We start from the raw sequence: 15,226 nt of genomic DNA, 5'->3' as shown, positions 1-15,226 counted from the left end.
ATAAATGGGTGCTGAATTTTGTCAAAAGCTTTTTCTGCATCTAGTGAGATGATCATATGGTTTTTATTCTTCACTTTGTTAATTGTGTAATAGTTGTATAATAAATTTGTTAATATGGTGTATCACGTTGATTGATTTGTGTATATTGAAGAATCCTTGCATCCTGGGATACATCCCACTTGATCATGGTGTATGATCCTTTTAATGTGTTGTTGGATTCTGTTTGCTAGTATTTTGTAAGGATTTTTGTGTCTATGTTCATCAGTGATACTGGTCTATAATTTTCTTTTTTTGTGATATCTTTGTCTGGTTTTGGTATCAGGGTGATTGTGGCCTCATAGAACGAGTTTGGGAGTGTTCCTCCCACCACAGTTTTTTGGAAGAGTTTGAGAAGGTTAGGTGTTAACTCTTCTCTAAATGTTTGATAGGATTCGCCTGTGACACCATCTGGTCCTGGACTTTTGTTTGTTGGAAGATTTTTTTTTTTTTATAAATTTACTTATTTTTTATTTATTTGTGGCTGTGTTGGGTCTTTGTGGCTGTGTGTGCATGGGCTTTCTCCAGTTGTGGCGAGCAGGGTCCACCCTTTGCCGCGGTGCGTGGGCCTCTCACCGCGGTGGCTTCCCGCTGCTGAGCACAGGCTCCAGGCGCACGGGCCTCAGCAGCTGTGGCTCGCCGGCTCAGTAGTTGTGTCACATGGGCTCTGCCGCTCCGTGGCATGTGGGATCCTCCCGGACCAGGGCTCAAACCCGTGTCCCCTGCATTGGCAGGCGGATTCCCAACCACTGCGCTGCCAGGGAAGTCCCATGTTGGAAGATTTTTAATCACAGTTTCAATTTCATTACCTGTGATTTGTTTGTTTATATTTTCTAATTCTTCCTGGTTTAATCTTGGAAACTTGTACTTTTCCAAGAATTTGTCCATTTCTTCCAGGTTGTCCATTTTACTGGCATACAGTTGCTTGTAGTAGTCTCTTATGGCCTTTTGTATTTCTGTGGTGTCAGTTGTATTCTCTCCTTTTTCATTGCTAATTTTATTGATATGAGTCCTCTCCCTTTTTTTCTTGATGAATCTGGCTAAAGGTTTATCAATTTTGTTTATCTTCTCAAAGAACCAGCTTTTAGTTTTATTGATCTTTGCTATTGTTTTCTTTGTTTCTATTTCATTTATTTCTGCTCTGATCTTTTTTATTTCTTTCCTTCTACTAATTTTGGGTTTTCTTTGTTCTTTTTCTAGTTGCTTTAGGTGTAAGGTTAGTTTGTTTATTTGAAATTTTTCTTGTTTCTTGAGGTGAGCTTGAATTGCTATGAACGTCCCTCTTAGAACTGCTTTTGCTGCATCCCATAGGTTTTGGATCATCGTGTTTTTGTTGTCATTTGTTTCTAAGTATTTTTTAATTTCCTCTTTGAGTTCTTCAGTGGTCTCTTGGTTATTTAGCAGAGCACTGTTTAGCCTTTATGTATTTGTGATTTTTACTGTTTTTTTCCCTATAATTGATTTGTAATCTCATAACGTTGTGGTTGGAAAAGATGCTTGACACGATTTCATTTTCTTAAATTTTCCAAAGTTTGATCTGTGACCCAAGATGTGCTCTATTCTCAAGAAAGTTCCTTATGCACTTGAGAAGAAAGTGTATTTTTCCGCTTTTGGGTGGATTGTCCTAAAAATATCAATTAAGTCTATCAGATCTATTGTGTCATTTAAAGCTTTTGTTTCCTTATTTATTTTCTGTCTGGATTATCTGTCTGTTGGTATAAGTGGGGTGTTAGAGTCCCCCACTATTACTGTGTTACTGTCGACTTCTCCTTTTATGGCTATTAGCATTTGCCTTATGTGTTGAGGTGCTTCTATGTTGCGTGCATAAATATTTACAATTGTTATGTTTTCTTCTTGGATTGATCCCTTGATCATTATTTAGTGTCCTTCCTTATCTCTTGTAACAGTCTTTATTTTTAAGTCTATTTTATCTGATATGAGTGTTGCTACTCCAGCTTTCTTGTGATTTCCATTTGCATGGAATGGCTTTTTCCATCCCCTCACTTTCAGTCTGTATGTGTGCCTAGGTCTGAAGTGGGTTTCTTGTAGCATATATAAAGGCCTTGTTTTTGTATCCATTCAGCGAGTCTGTGTCTTCTGGTTGGAGCATTTAATCCATTTATATTCAAGGTGATTATCGATATGTATGTTCCTATTACCATTTTCTTAATTGATTTGGGTTTGTTTTTGTGGTCTTTTTCTACTCTTGTGTTTCCCACTTAGAGAAGTTCCTTTAGCACTTCTTGTAAAGCTGGTTTGGTGGTGCTGAATTCTTATAGCTTTTGCTTGTCTGTAAAGCTTTTGATTTTTCCATCGAATCTGAATAAGATCCTTGCTGGGGAGAGTAATCTTGGTTCTAGGTTTTTCCCTTTCATCACTTTAAATATGTCCTGCCACTCCCTTCTGGCTTGCAGAGTTTCTGCTTAAAGATCAGCTGTTAACCTCATGGGGATTCCCTTGTATGTTATTTGTTGATTTTCCCTTTCTGCTTTTTTTTTTTTTTTTTTTGCAGTACGCGGGCCTCTCACTGTTGTGGCCTCTCCCGTTGCGGAGCACAGGCTCTGGACGCACAGGCTCAGCAGCCATGGCTCACGGGCCCAGCCGCTCCGCGGCATGTGGGATCTTCCCGGACCGGGGCACGAACCCATGTTCCCTGCATCGGCAGGTGGACTCTCAACCACTGCGCCACCAGGGAAGCCCCTACCTTGCTGCTTTTAATATTTTTTCTTTATATTTAATTTTTGATAGTTTGATTAATATGTGTCTCGGCATGTTTCTCTTTGGGTTTATCCTGTATGGGACTCTCTGCACTTCCTGGACTTGATTGACTATTTCCTCTCCCATGTTTGGGAAGTTTTTAACTATAATCTCTTCAAATATTTTCTCACACCTTTTCTTTTTTCTTCTTCTTCTGGGACCCCTATAATTCGAATGTTGGTGTGTTTAGTGTTGTCCCCAAGGTCTCTGAGACTGTCGTCAATTCTTTTCATTGTTTTTTCTTTATTTTGCTCCCTGGCCGTTATTTCCACCATTTTATCTTCCAGCTTACTTATCCGTTCTTCTGCCTCACTTATTCTGCTGTTGATTCCTTTTAGAGTATTTTTAATTTCAGTTGTGTTGTTCATCACTGTTTGTTTCCTCTTTAGTTCTTCTAGATCCTTGTTAAATATTTCTCGTATTTTCTTCATTCTGTTTCTGAGATTTTGGATCATTTTTAATATCATTACTCTGAATACTTTTTTAGGTAGGTTGCCTATTTTGTCTTCATTTATTTGGTCTTGTAGGTTTTTACCTTGCTCCTTCAGCTGTAACGTATTTTTTTGTCATTTCATTTTTTTTTGATGGGTGGTGCTGTATTCCTGTCTTAGTGGTTGTTTGGCCTGAGGCGTCCAGCAGTGGAGTTTGCAGACAGTTGTACAGAACCAGGTCTTGGTGCCAAGATGAGGACCTCTGGGAGGCCTCACTCCAATGAATATTCCCTGGGGTCTGAGGTTCTCTGTTAGTCCAGCAGTTTGGACTCAGAGCTCCCACCACAGGAGCTCAGGCCCGACCTCCAGCCTGGAAACCACGATCCTGCAAGCTGTGTGGTGAGGCAAAAAAAAAAAAGCAAAAAAGGAGCAGTACAACAACAAAGAATAAAAAACAAAATAAAATTAGAAAGATAAAAAATATATTAGGAAAAATAAAAATATAATTGAAACAACTGGTTGTTGGGGGTTCCTCCCATCCTCTTAGGTTTCTGTGGTCCCCCACCAGTGACTGGTAGGTGCCCTAGTTGTGCAGAGACACGAATTCTGCATCCTCCTAGTCCACCATCTTGACTCCACCCTCCAGGGCTTTGTTTTTCTAACTGAACTCAAAATAATACAGAAGTGAATGGAAATAAACCATTGGGCAATAATCAGAGCCCACCAATCAGAACAGAACTTAGTATCTTCACTAACTAAATTATTTTAGGATTAGAAAAAATTTTAAGAAGCAGGGTTTTGAGGATCCATCCCAAGAAAGGCATACAAACCGTAAGGCAATTAGAATTTGTGTTTCTGTAACTTATTTTAACATAGTAACAAAAGTTATTATTATTGATTCCAATCAGTAAATCCAAGGTTTCTCAGAGCGATTTGTAATGCTTAAGATTTTCTGGAGGAAAAAGGTTCAAAATAATGTTTACTTCTTCTATGTCATGAGGAAACATTTTTATGTTTGTTTTGCATTATGCTCTGCTAATCTAGCTAGGATTTCTTTTTATGCTTCCTAGGAGTATTGTTTTGTTCTGTTTTTTTTAGCAGCACAGGAACTAAGAGGGCAAATGGTCAAGGTCATTGACTCCCAACATTCATTCCACTCCAACAACTGACTACCCAATCATGGTAATCCCATTTCCCTTGCCAGTGACTAGTTTAGGAGTAGGGTGTGACACAACTCAGCCTGAGAGGAAATATACTAGGTCCTTCCAGGGGTAGTTTTCCTACTCTTAAAAATGAGACCCTGGAGAAAAGACCCCTTTATTCCTCTGGATGTTGCTGTGTCTGATATGAGTACTAGAATGGCCACATGTCTCTTGCTGTGACTCTGAAGATGAAGACAATGCCAGAGATGGTAAAGCAGAGTAGTGGAAATAACTTGTCCTGAATGACATTGTTGAGTCACTGTATCATTCAGTCCTGCCCTACCTCTGATCTCCTTCTGTGAGATAAGACATTTCTCTGTTGTTTAAACTGGTTTGAATTTGGCTCTGTATTTCTTGTGACCAAAAGCATATGCATTTAGAACAGCTCAAACATGGTTAGAAAGAAGTATCATTAGTCCATCAATGATATGTTCATAGAGAAGATTATCTCAAGGGAAAGACAGAATTTAATTTTAAATAGCTAGAAGATATATTATTTTTTCCCCCTTTCCTCCTTTTGTGAGTTTGTATGTGTATGCTTCTGTGTGAGATTTTGTCTGTATAACTTTGCTTTCACCATTTGTCCTAGGGTTCTGACTGTCTGGGTTTTTTTTTTTTTTACTTAAAAAAATTTTTTTTCCTTAATAATTATTTTTTATTTTAATAACTTTATTTTATCTTACTTTATTTTATTTTATCCTCTTTCTTTCTATTTTTTCTCCCTTTTATTCTGAGCCATGTGGAGGACAGGCTCTTGGTGCTCCAGCCAGGCATCAGGGCTGTGCCACTGAAGTGGGAGAGCCAACTTCAGGACACTGGTCCACAAGAGACCTCCCAGCTCCACGTAATATCAAATGGCAAAAATCTCTCAGAGATCTCCATCTCAACACCAAGACCCAGCTTCACTCAACGACCAGCAAGCTACAGTGCTGGACACCCTATGCCAAACAACTAGTAAGACAGGAACACAGCCCCATCCATTAGCAGAGAGGCTGCCTAAAATCGTAATAAGGCTACAGACACCCCAAAACACACCACCAGACATGGACCTGCCCACCAGAAAGACAAGATCCAGCCTCATCCACCAGAACACAGGCACTAGTCCCCTCCACCAGGAAACCTACAAAACCCACTGAACCAACCTTAGCCACTGGGGCCAGACACCAAAAACAACGGGAACTACGAACCTGCAGCCTGCGAAAAGGAGACCCCAAACACAGTAAGATAAACAAAATGAAAAGACAGAAAAACACACAGCAGATGAAGGAGCAAGGTAAAAACCCACCAGACCTAACAAATGAAGAAGAAATAGGCAGTCTACCTGAAAAAGAATTCAGAATAATGATAGTAAAGATGATCCAAAATCTTGGAAATAGAATAGACAAAATGCAAGAAACATTTAACAAGGACCTAGAAGAACTAAAGAGGAAATTAGCAATGATGAACAACACAATAAATGAAATTAAAAATACTCTAGAAGGGATCAATAGCAGAATAACTGAGGGAGAAGAACAGATAAGTGACCTGGAAGATAAAATAGTGGAAGTAACTACTGCAGAGCAGAATAAAGAAAAAAGAATGAAAAGAACTGAGGACAGTCTCAGAGACCTCTGGGACAACATTAAACGCACCAACATTTGAATTATAGGGGTCCCAGAAGAAGAAGAGAAAAAGAAAGGGACTGAGAAAATATTTGAAGAGATTATAGTTGAAAACTTCCCTAATATGGGAAAGGAAATAGTTAATCAAGTCCAGGAGGCACAGAGAGTCCCATACAGGATAAATCTAAGGAGAAACACGCCAAGACACATATTAATCAAACTATCAAAAATTAAATACAAAGGAAACATATTAAAAGCAGCAAGGGAAAAACAACAAATAACACACAAGGGAATCCCCATAAGGTTAGCAGCTGATCTTTCAGCAGAAAGTCTGCAAGCCGGAAGGGAGTGGCAGGACATATTTAAAATGATGAAGGAGAAAATACTACAAACAAGATTACTCTACCCAGCAAGGATCTCATTCAGATTTGATGGAGAAATTAAAACCTTTACAGACAAGCAAAAGCTGAGACAAAGTTCAGCACCACCAAACCAGCTTTAAAACAAATGCTAAAGGAACTTCTCTAGGCAAGAAACACAAGAGAAGGAAAAGACCTACAATAACAAACCCAAAACAATTAAGAAAATGGGAATAGGAACATACATATCGATAATTACCTTAAATGTAAATGGATTAAATGCTCCCACCAAAAGACACAGACTGGCTGAATGGATACAAAAGCAAGACCCATATATATGCTGTCTACAAGAGACCCACTTCAGACCTAGGCACACATACAGACTGAAAGTGAGGGGATGGAAAAAGATATTCCATGCAAATGGAAATCAGAAAAAAGCTGGAGTAGCAATTCTCATATCAGACAAAATAGACTTTAAAATAAAGACTATTACAAGAGACAAAGAAGGACACTACATAGTGATCAAGGGATCGATCCAAGAAGAAGATATAACAATTGTAAATATTTATGCACCCAACATAGGAGCACCTCAATACATAAGGCAAATACTAACAGTCATAAAAGGGGAAATCGACAGTAACACAATCATAGTAGGGGACTTTAACACCCCGCTTTCACCAGTGGACAGATCATCCAAAATGAAAATAAATAAGGAAACACAAGCTTTAAATAATACATTAAACAAGATGGACTTAATTGATATTTATAGGATATTCCATCCAAAAACAACAGAATACACATTTTTCTCAAGTGCTCATGGAACATTCTCCAGGATAGATCCTATCTTGGATCACAAATCTAGCCTTGGTAAATTTAAGAAAATTGAAATCGTACCAAGTATCTTTTCCAACCACAATGCTATGAGACTAGATGTCAATTACAGGAAAAGATCTGTAAAAAATACAAACACATGGAGGCTAAACAATACACTACTTAATAATGAAGTGATTACTGAAGAAATCAAAGAGGAAATTAAAAACTACCTAGAAGCAAATGACAATGGAGACACAATGACCCAAAACCTATGGGATGCAGCAAAAGCAGTTCTAAGAGGGAAGTTTATAGCTATACAATCCTACCTTTAGCAACAGGAAACATCTCAAATAAACAACTTAACATTGCACCTAAAGCAATTAGAGAAAGAAGAACAAAAAAACCCCCAAATTTAGCAGAAGGAAAGAAATAATAAAGATCAGATCAGAAATAAATGAAAAAGAAATGAAGGAAACGATAGCAAAATCAATAAAACTAAAAGCTGGTTGTTTGAGAAGATAAACAAAATTGATAAACCATTAGCCAGTCTCATCAAGAAAAAAAGGAAGAAGAATCAAATCAATAGAATTAGAAACGAAAACAGAGAAGTAACAACTGACACTGCAGAAATACAAAAGATCATGAGAGATTACTACAAGCAACTCTTTGCCAATAAAATGGACAACCTGGAAGAAATGGACAAATTCTTAGAAATGCACAACCTGCCGATACTGAACCAGGAAGAAATAGAAAATATGAACAGGCCAATCACAAGCACTGAAATTGAAACTGCAATTAGAAATCTTCCAACAGGGCTTCCCTGGTGGCGCAATGGTTGAGAGTCCGCCTGCCGATGCAGGGGACGCGGGTTCGTGCCCTGGTCCAGGAAGATCCCACATGCCGCGGAGCAGCTGGGCCTGTGAGCCATGGCTGCAGAGCCTGCGCGTCTGGAGCCTGTGCTCCGCAACGGGAGAGGCCACAACAGTGAGAGGCCCGCATACCGCAAAAAAAAAAAAAAAATCTTCCAACAAACAGTAGCCCAGGACCAGATGGCTTCACAGGTGATTTCTACCAAACATTTAGAGAAGAGCTAACGCCTATCCTTCTCAAACTCTTCCAAAATATAGCAGAGGGAGGAACACTCCCAAACTCATTCTATGAGGCCACCATCACCCTGATACCATAACCAGACAAAGATGTCACAAAGAAAGAAAACTACAGGCCAATATCACTGATGGACATAGATGCAAAAATCCTCAACAAAATACTAGGAAAAGAATCCAACAGCACATTAAAAGGATCATACAACATGTTCAAGTGGGGTTTATTCCAGGAATGCAAGGATTCTTCAATATATGCAAATCAGTCAACGTGATACACCATAATAACAACTGAAGGAGAAAACCCATATGATCATCTCAATAGATGCAGAGAAAGCTTTCAACAAAATTCAACACCCATTTATGATAAAAACCCTGCAGAAAGTAGGCATAGAGGGAACTTTCCTCAACATAATAAAGGCCATATATGAGAAACCCACAGCCAACATTGTCCTCAATTGTGAAAAACTGAAAGCATTTCCACTAAGATCAGGAACAAGACTAGGTTGCCCACTCTCACCACGCTTATTCAACATAGTTTTGGAAGTCCTAGCCACAGCAGTCAGAGAAGAAAAAGAAATAAAAGGAATCCAAATCAGAAAAGAAGAAGTAAAGCTGTCACTGTTTTCAGATGACATGACACTATACATAGAGAATCCTAAAGATGCTACCAGAAAACTACTAGAGCTAATCAAAGAATTTGGTAAAGTAGCAGGATACAAAATTAATGCACAGAAATCTCTGGCATTCTTATACACTAATAATGAAAAATCTGAAAGTGAAATGAAGAAAACACTCCCATTTACCATTGCAACAAAAAGAATAAAATATCTAGGAATAAACCTACCTAAGGAGACAAAAGACCAGTGTGCAGAAAATTATAAGACACTGATGAAAGAAATTAAAGATGATACAAATAGATTGAGAGATATTCCGTGTTCTTGGATTGGAAGAATCAACATTGTGAAAATGACTCTACTACCCAAAGCAATCTACAGATTCAATGCAATCCCTATCAAATTGCCACTGGCATTTTTCACAGAACTAGAACAAAAAATTTCACAATTTGTATGGAAACACAAAAGACCCCATATAACCAAAGCAATATTGAGAATGAAAAATGGAGGTGGAGGAATCAGGCTCCCTGACTTCAGACTATACTACAAAGCTATAGTAATCAAGGCAGTATGGTACTGGCACAAAAAGAGAAATATAGATCAATGGAACAGGATAGAAAGCCCAGAGATAAACCCACGCACATATGGTCACCTTATCTTTGATAAAGGAGGCAAGAATATACAATGGAGAAAAGACAGCCTCTTCAATAAGTGGTGCTGGGAAAACTGGACAGGTACATGTAAAAGTATGAAATTAGAGCACTCCCTAACACCATGCACAAAAATAAACTCAAAATGGATTAAAGACCTAAATGTAAGGCCAGACACTATAAAACTCTTCGAGGAAAACATAGGCAGAACACTCTATGACATAAATTACAGCAAGAACTTTTTTGACCCACCTCCTAGAGAAATGGAAATAAAAACAAAAATAAAGAAGTGGGACCTAATGAAACTTCAAAGCTTTTGCACAGCAAAGGAAACCATAAACAAGACCAAAAGACAGCCCTCAGAATGGGAGAAAATATTTGCAAATGAAGCAACTGACAAAGGATTAATCTCCAAAATTTACAAGCAGCTCATGCAGCTCAATATCAAAAAAAACAAACAACCCAATCCAAAAATGGGCAGAAGACCTAAATAGACGTTTCTCCAAAGAAGATATACAGATTGCCAACAAACACATGAAAGAATGCTCAACATCATTAATCATTAGAGAAATGCAAATCAAAACTACAATGAGATATCATCTCACACCCGTCAGAATGGCCATCATCAAAAAATCTAGAAACAATAAATGCTGGAGAGGGTGTGGAGAAAAGGGAACCCTCTTGCACTGTTGGTGGGAATGTAAATTGATGCAGCCACTATGGAGAACAGTATGGAAGTTCCTTAAAAAACTACAAATAGAATACCATACAACCCAGCAATCCCTCTACTGGGCATATACCCTGAGAAAACCATAATTCAAAAACAGTCATGTACCAAAATATTCATTGCAGCTCTATTTACAATAGCCAGGACATGGAAGCAACCTAAGTGTCCATCAACAGATGAATGGATAAAGAAGATGTGGCACATATATACAATGGAATATTACTAAGCCATAAAATGAAACGAAATTGAGTTATTTGTAGTGAGGTGGATAGACTTAGAGTCTGTCATACAGAGTGAAGTAAATCAGAAGGAGAAAAACAAATACCGTTTGCTAACACATATACATGGAATCTAAGAAATAAAAAATGTCATGAAGAACCTAGGGGTAAGACGGGAATAAAGACACAGACCTACTAGAGCATGGACTTGAGGATATGGGGCGGGGGAAGGGTAAGCTGTGACAAAGCGAGAGAGTGGCATGGACATATATACACTACCAAACGTAAAATAGATAGCTAGTGGGAAGCAGCTGCATAGTACTGGGAGATCAGCTCAGTGCTTTGTGACCACCTAGAGGGTTGGGATAGGGAGGGTGGGAGGGAGGGAGATGCAAGAGGGAAGAGATATGGGAACATATATATATGTATAACTGATTCAGTTTGTTATAAAGCAGAAACTAACAAAAAAAATAGCTAGAGATTAATATTAAAGTATAAAAATAAGAACTCAATCTTTAGAGACCTCAGGCCTCTTATAGGCTGATGGCAGCTGTGTAAACTCAAATCCCTCTATAAATCTTTCCATAAACCAAAGAGACCGAGAGAACTATTCATTCATAACCCTTGTCTGTAGCACAACTGGAAGACAATGGATATTACAAGGTTCATTTGGTACATAATTGGGGAAATAAACATATGAAACCAACAGAATTTGTCCTTGACTGCATGCTGGGCAATGAATTAGGTGACAATAATTATGCAGGGAGGGGAGAGTACAGTGGGGTTTTAGGGGTAGCAGAACATAAATAGCACCAACTAGGGTTCACCCCTAGAAAGCAAGTTCCCCTCGCTGAGTGGAAGTATTGAGAAATATAGATACTGTATCTATATTCTTCTTTTAAAATATAGTCAATTTACTTCCCTGTTTACAAGACCCATGCAAGAAAGATGAAACTTCTTTGTGTGATAAATGAGGCTTTCCTAACCTGGTCTGAGCCTGACTAGCCAGCTCCACTGAACTGTCCACACACTGTAACACAGTGATTTTGGATCCTTTGGACCTAGAATTAACTATTATTAACTGGACGTCCTTGGGCAAGTTACTGCAGGCCACTCAGTCTCAATTTCCTCATCTTTAAAATAAAGGTAATAATTACCTGCCCATCATAAGCATTGTGTCTAAGTTATATTTTACATGTAGCACATGCTTAGCACAGCACCTGGCAGAGCATAAATACTGAAGCGTCACCTCTGTTTACCTCCAAAGCTGTCAGGTTCTCTCATGCCTTTGTGCCTTGGTCTGTGCCGTGTCCTTGATCTAAAGCGCTCCCATCTCCCTTCTCTGCCCCTCTCTGTTTAGCAAATTTCTCCTTCCCTGTCAAAGTCCAAGTCTTTTTTCACTTAGACATGGTGATTCCATCCTTGTGCTGCCGAATCACTCATGGACACCTTTTCCCTGACACATCTACTGGCACTTAGCAGGGGCTCAGTACATGTATGAGCATAGAAAGATTGACCCAAAGGGAAAGAATGATTCATGACAAATAAGTTCATTGCAAAATGTGAAATTTAGAAACTTTAAAAAGGTTACTTGCATTCATTTAGATGATCTTAGGCATTATGCTACAAATGCAGGGACACTTTCTTTTTATTGTTTTTCCTGCCCATGTCTATTAAATTGCTGTTTTTTGTATTTCCCATTATAGTTCAAACTTTTCCTGATTCACAAACTGAAACAGATATCGTCACAAAGACAGATGAAACAAAGGAGCGGTGGAAGAGAAAAGTTTTACCAGTTGATGTTAGCATAAATGAGCCATGGGAAGAAGAAGTGGAAGATCTGGTTGCCTGGACCAACACTCTTGATACAGATGCTTTGGAAGACTAAGCCTAATGCTCGAGGATTTAAAAAATTACCAGCCTCAACCACAGCTCAGCTTCATGGAGCAACTTTGGAAGGCTCTCACAACTTGGATTCCATTTTCTTTTCAAGTTGGTCTCATCCTATCACTGCAAGAACAAATTAGAAATATAAGTGCAAATCAGCGAATATGTTGTTTTAGATTTTTTGAGCTCTCCTTCATTGTTTGACCCTAAGTTAGCCAAGCAGCAGTGTTTATTGTGGTTTTCCAATCAGGGGTGTTATACCCAGCATTGTTAGGCTACTGGACACACATTTTTGCAGGCAGAACTTGGGTGAGGAAGAGGCTGGTATTGGAGGGGAACATTCAGGAGCTTCAGAGGCTGGACATTAACCCAAGTAGGGGATCTATACCTTGATCTCCATGTGCCTGAAGTATCTTGTTTCCTCTGTATTCAAGGGACAAGATGTCACCTGTCCAGTCCACCAGTGTTCCTCTTCTGTTTTCTCCCAGAGTCCATGCTCTATTTTCTCTTCGACCTTAACTAACCATCCCCTCCGATTCTCATATCTTTATTTTCTCTCTCTCTTTTTGCTGTGTTACCCCAATCTGCAAATATACTTGGTTCTCTCCTATTCTAAACTGTGTCTCTACCTTTGACCCTGCATTTCTACTTCCTTCAACACTATATCATTCATAATTTCTCAGATTAATAGTAATCTATCATTTGCTCTCTGTATTTCTGTAGTTCACTTCATGTTTGCACCCAATGCACAATAAAATCTATCTTCTGCTTATACTACTAGGTTAAAATTCACTATGATCACCAAAAACTTCCATATTGCTCCAGTTCACAGATTCTGTATCTTACTGGGCCTCTAGGCTATATTGGATATTATTGATCACTTTTCTCTCTCTTTTTTAATGTTTATGGCCTTGCCTTAAGAGAGACTTATTTTGAGGTTTACCTACCTACACACGCAGTTCTCCCTACAACACCACAAATTTATCTATCTATCTATCCATCCATCCAACCTTGGATCTAGGTATTAAATAGCTCTCTCCCTCATTTCTAGAGAAACTGATTTTAGTATTTATGAAAAAAAAGACAGAAGCTCTTATACATACTTTGATGTCTGGGCACTTCCCTGGCCGGTAGATATTTCCAAGTCTGCCTGTGGTAGTTCAGAAAATAAGGCCTCAACAGGTTGTAGTGCCGGACAGTTGTTATCCTCCCCAACCAGGACCACAAAATTCCGGCAGCCATCTTGGATCTCCCCCTCCTTTTATCAGAGTCAAAGTACAGTCAAAAGACAATTTCACAACCCCCACCCAGCTCGGTAACAGTTACAGTTCTTTCTACATCCAATAAAAGAGCCACTGTGAATGGCCTATCTCGTACCTCAGTGAAACTATAGACCGTAGCTCAAAGATGCATCTTGCTGACGGTCACAACAAGAGAGGCTAGGCCTCTGACTCCTCTGGTGGTTTTCTAGGAGGACAAGCATGTGGAGTGTCAACAGGTAAATAGCAGTCACTGAGGAATCAAACCCGAAAAGACCAGAACAGTCAACGAAAAATATTTCTGTGATATCAGCTGCTGCATATTGTATTTTGTCTTGTCTATTTAATCTTTTCTTTCAGGACAAAGAAGTTACATTTGTTGCTGACTTTTCCTGCAACCAGAAGACTGGGAGCAAAAGTGCGTGGTGGGGGGAGGTAGGGAGAGAACAAGTCTTTGGAATGGAGACATTAGTTAACAGAACAGGATAGTTAATTTAGTTATCTTCACTGTATCTCTGGCCGTTCATTGGGGGTCTTCAGTAGGGATTTCCCTTCTACCCCTAGCCCTTAGTGGAAGGCTTTTTGGGCTCTAGTCCAATGCTCTTCTCTACACATTTTTCTGGGACAGTCCCGCCACCATGAGAGTTGTACCACCCACGCGTATTCTCATTCTCTGACCTTTTTCTCCCTGCCTTAAAAGGCATCTTTGCTTCAACTTCCCGATGCATCTGAAACTCAATAAGCCCAGCTTAAACTCATTTCTTTCTCTTCATCCCACCCCAGAAGACCTCCTTCTGCCTCTTGTGCTCCTCTTTTCAGTTAATGGAAGGACCCCAAGATAAAACCTTGGGGATCACTATAGACTTCTCTCTTTCACTTATGGCCAGTTGATCACGAGGCCTTACAAAATATTGTAAGCCCTTTAGATGTCTTAAATCCATCTTCTCATTCCGGTCCTTACCATCACTGTGTATTACCAAGTCCTTTTCGTCCACAGATGAGATTATTCTTTTCTTCGGTGATATCATTTACCTGCCTAAAATTCTTCAGAGTGCTGAAATTTTCTGCCTGAAAGGTAATGTCCAAATCATAATGTCCATCATGTCAGCCATCACCCACCCTCTCCAACCTGATCCACCACAACTCCCCACCTTGTGCCTAAATTCCTTCTGCTTTCCCATGTGTAACATGCTCTTTCCTGCTTCCTTGCTGTTGCTTATGCCATTTTCTGTACCTGGAATGCCTTTTCCCTTCTTCACTTGGCCAACTGCCATTCATCCCCTGAAACTTAATTCAGGCGCTGTCTCCACAAAGTCTTCTCTGCACACCACATACCCACCCCAGGCTCTCCATAGAGTGTGTGTTGGTGTGTGCAGTTATATTATATTGAAGTTGTCCATCTGCACATCTGACTCTCCCACTAAACCTTCAGAGTATAAGCCAACCAGATAGACTCCATTTCCGGATATCTCATAAGACTCACATAGCAACAGTTGCCACAGTTTTTCCACCTCAAACAAAAGCTACTGTTTCACTGTCTTAGAATCTGCTGTAAAAAGTAAATTTGGA

The 15,226-nt window shown here is 39.3% G+C and overlaps 1 protein-coding gene across 2 annotated transcripts in view; it reads left to right on the top strand.

The window, feature by feature from the left end:
- The window catches only part of UBE2U (ubiquitin conjugating enzyme E2 U), a 68,797-nt gene extending 56,256 nt beyond the window's left edge, over positions 1-12,541 (top strand). For both annotated transcript variants that reach the window (XM_019919309.2, XM_073788704.1), the window contains one exon: positions 12,218-12,541. In XM_019919309.2, coding sequence (XP_019774868.1) covers positions 12,218-12,399 — 182 coding nt within the window. In that variant the 3' untranslated portion in view covers positions 12,400-12,541. The remainder of the gene's footprint in view (positions 1-12,217) is intronic.
- The last annotated feature ends 2,685 nt before the right edge of the window (positions 12,542-15,226 follow it).

The sequence above is a fragment of the Tursiops truncatus genome, chromosome 1 (genome assembly GCF_011762595.2).
Source record: "Tursiops truncatus isolate mTurTru1 chromosome 1, mTurTru1.mat.Y, whole genome shotgun sequence".
Classification (NCBI taxonomy): Eukaryota; Metazoa; Chordata; class Mammalia; order Artiodactyla; family Delphinidae; genus Tursiops; species Tursiops truncatus.
This window is presented reverse-complemented; position numbering and strand designations above follow the sequence as displayed.